Below are 3,343 nucleotides of genomic sequence, written 5' to 3'. Positions count from 1 at the left end.
TGATTGAAAGCAGATTGCTATGAGGTCGTGGGAAGCTGCACCAAGTACACATTTAGTGAGAAGGCCTTGAGGAAGTCAGAGAGTGACACCCTACCGTCAATGTAATCTGCGTAGCTAAACTGCGGGAGGTGTTCGCCGCTAAAGTGCACAGGAAAAGTGTAGAGTCTGAGCAGGTTAGGCTTCCAAGATTCCATCTCGGAGTCTACAAACACAGGTGGTGCAATGAGATAGTTCAAGTGCGCCCGTTTTTCAAGGAAATAATGCTTCAGGTTGTCTCCTTTGAAGTCGGTGCCCATCAGGTCGACAACTGTCCACTGCAGCACTGTCCTTCACTGCAAGCAGATGGCGAGGCGGCATGTACGTGCGTGTAAACACGACAGTAGCGGTCATATTGTCTGCCTTGTGCTGTGCGAGGTGGTCACGGACGTGCGTCATGCACGGAAGCAGGCCACCCTGGTGCACGTAGCCGAAGAAAACCAAGCACAGCGCATTTGCCATGCTCCAGAAGATGATCAGCTTTGTTGAAGCATGCCGTTGAGCCAATAGAACCACTGGGACCAACAGCGGCACCAGAAATCGCGGTTCCTGGTGCTTGAACAGCGACAAGGCGCATAACGGCATTAGCAGGGTGCACGCAGCAACCACGTCGAACGTCTTGGAGACCGTAAGGATTTTAAGGCCTTCCAGTCTTGAACTGGATGGCAACCTGTCGTAGAGGACTTTGCAGGAGGCCCCGAGGGCCACAATTCCAAGCATGTTAAACAAAAGTGGGACATTGACAAGTACGTGCAGAAAGTTTGGGTGCCTTCCGTGCAACTCTAAATTGGTTGTGTTGAGATTATAACGAATGAAGTTCAGCGGTGTCACAACAACATGCAGTGGGCTGTGGCCGGATAAAATGTCGGGGTAAAAGTAGAAAGTATCGATGATGATGGGATACTGAGCCCACAGTAAGAAGCACCCGCCAAGCTTAACCGCACGTTTTGCGAATCGCTGCGCTATTTCGGCATGCGTGCGACACTTCTTGGTTTTGACAGTTGCGGTTGACTCCGCTGCACAACCAAAAAACGACGGCTGGCAGGGCAAAGCAAATAAAAGTGGGTCGGTTGAAAGTCCCGATGCAAAGCAAGAATGCTATCAGGTAGTACCTCCGCGACACTTTCACCCGGGCGTCCTTGAGCTTCAGTTCGTCGTTGTGCATGATGTCCTTGACGGAAAGCAGCAGCAATGCTAGCAGCCATGATTCAACAGAATTGCTGAACGTTCTTGTGTAGAAAACCATTGCCACATAGGAGCTGGCGAAGAGCCCAATGGCCTTGATGCGTCTGTTCCGTTTCGCAGGCGGTGCCGACAGATGGTAAATGGCATAGTCGCAGGCGAATGATGCAGCACAAGCAAAGATCCGTGGGACTATCAGAAACAGGAAAGGCGAGGGCAGCGTTCCAGCCACGGCTACGTATGGCCATATCCACTTTAGAATCGACAGCGGCGCAAGTGTGGTCAGCCATATGATGGCTATGCTGCGTATGGGGTATGGACTGGTGAACTCCCATGTCCGATGTGCCTTGAGCTCAAACAGGTCACCTGCGAATTGAAGGAATTAAGTGAATCTATCATCACTAATGTGCGATGCAATGTATGATGTAGTTAACTAGATGCCATGAAGTCTAAAAGCTTCACTGTGAAGTAGCACAAAGAAGTTCAAACATTTTTGTTTGCTATTGAATGGACAAGAAAGCGCACAGACCTGAAATACATTTGCTGCAACACACCGTTATATGCTAGCTTTCCTTGCATACTGATAGAAGCTGCAAGGACAGAGCTCCTCGTATGCCCATATCAGAAGAGCTCTGTACAGTCAGCCCTTGTACAGAGCTCCTCTGATATGGGCATACGAACTGCGCACGTGCATTACAGGCCACCGTGACAAACACCGTGGCAAATTAGCTGACAAAATGCTAATTACCCCTGGCATAGTTAATAAAAGTGGACGCGACAAATTGAAGATGTTGGTGTTTTTATTGAACAAGAACGAATAAGTGTTTGATTATGACAGCGCTGTAATCGATCGCGATTACAGCGCCTAGGTTATGCTGGGGACAGCCCACTAGGTTATGCTGAAAGATGAACACCATCACATTGCAATGCATGTTGCAATGAGACAGCAAAGAAGAACACGAAAAGTAAAACGTGCTGCACGCGTGGTGGTTATTTGCTTCCTCTCTTTTTCAACGCGCTGTCATGCACTTTCGTAGCATCACATCAACAACTCTTGATTACGAAGATGGGCCCACCGCGTAAGGCACCAAGTTGCAAAAGACAACAGACCACGCACAGCGTTTTGAAAATTTGAGCACATATATGAAAAACTCAGCGTACTTGGAAGGAAGACACGCGGGCATAGCGTGTCACAAATGGTTTCACACGTGCAGTTACCGCTCCAAGAGTACGAGTGAAGGTGTCTGTTTACCTGCAACGACTTCGGTGCTTTGGAAGAATTCATCGGGGTGTATGTAACCTGTCTGGCCGTAGAAAACGAGGGACACTCGCAGGATGGCGAGGGTGATCCACAGGGGTCCAACGTGCTCGTAAAAGCGAGTTAAAGTAGACATTCTTGTTTATCTTACGGCAGCCATGCACCTGCTGTTCGCGTATCGCGCTTTGCGTGAGACGCCAAGTTGCCAACTTCTTGTGCCTAGACCGCCTAGACATCCCCAGAATAACGCTGTAACGCCTCTCAAATCCCGAGTTTGTCGTGTACGGGAGGAGGTTGCGATAAATGAAAAAAAAGAAAAAGCAAAACAAATAAATAAACATAACAGACCAAAACTCGCGTATTTGACGTCTGTATGTGACGTTTACGCGGGCATTTTGAAAACGGAAAGTAGAACATGTTTCCGGAATTATAGTGCCTAGAATATATTCTAGGCACTATACCGGAATGTTGCGTGTGGTGCACGAATTTGGTCAAGGCCAAGGCGATCGCACGAAGGTTGTTGGCACACGTCAATTTGTTTGGCATAGGAGACGTCTGGGAGCAAGCTCGCTCTTAACGTAAGGATCAATGCCAAACATGTCGTAAAGACAGGCGGCGCATCAATTCTTTCAGATGATTTGCGAGCATAAGAGTGCGCACATGTTGGGGGAAGCATAGGGGGAGGGGTGGTCGATGCGGTGAAATTTGGCCCAGGTGTAAGATATGTGAACTCCGTGAACTTGGCTACCCCTAATGGAGAGCCACTCCTGGCTCAAGCCAGGAGTGGAGCGTTGGTGTGGCTTGGGTGGGCGGCAATTAGGTGCTGCATGGTGAGGAGCGCAAGTGCCCCTTTTGCACACCCCTGCC

General features: G+C 49.2%; 1 protein-coding gene across 1 annotated transcript; it reads right to left on the bottom strand.

The window, feature by feature from the left end:
• On the bottom strand, positions 1 to 2,638 carry LOC119399635 (GPI mannosyltransferase 4). Its single transcript, XM_037666444.2, has 3 exons — positions 2,471 to 2,638; positions 1,036 to 1,584; positions 1 to 998 (listed from the first exon to the last, which is right to left on the bottom strand). The coding sequence occupies exons 1-3, from the start codon at positions 2,610 to 2,612 to the stop codon at positions 250 to 252; spliced, it is 1,440 nt and encodes a 479-aa protein (XP_037522372.1). The 5' UTR covers positions 2,613 to 2,638; the 3' UTR covers positions 1 to 249.
• Between the last annotated feature and the right edge of the window lie 705 nt (positions 2,639 to 3,343).

The sequence above is a fragment of the Rhipicephalus sanguineus genome, chromosome 7 (genome assembly GCF_013339695.2).
Source record: "Rhipicephalus sanguineus isolate Rsan-2018 chromosome 7, BIME_Rsan_1.4, whole genome shotgun sequence".
In the NCBI taxonomy this organism is placed as follows: Eukaryota; Metazoa; Arthropoda; class Arachnida; order Ixodida; family Ixodidae; genus Rhipicephalus; species Rhipicephalus sanguineus.
Note: the sequence above shows the minus strand (reverse complement) of the source record. Positions and strands in the feature narration are given on the sequence as shown.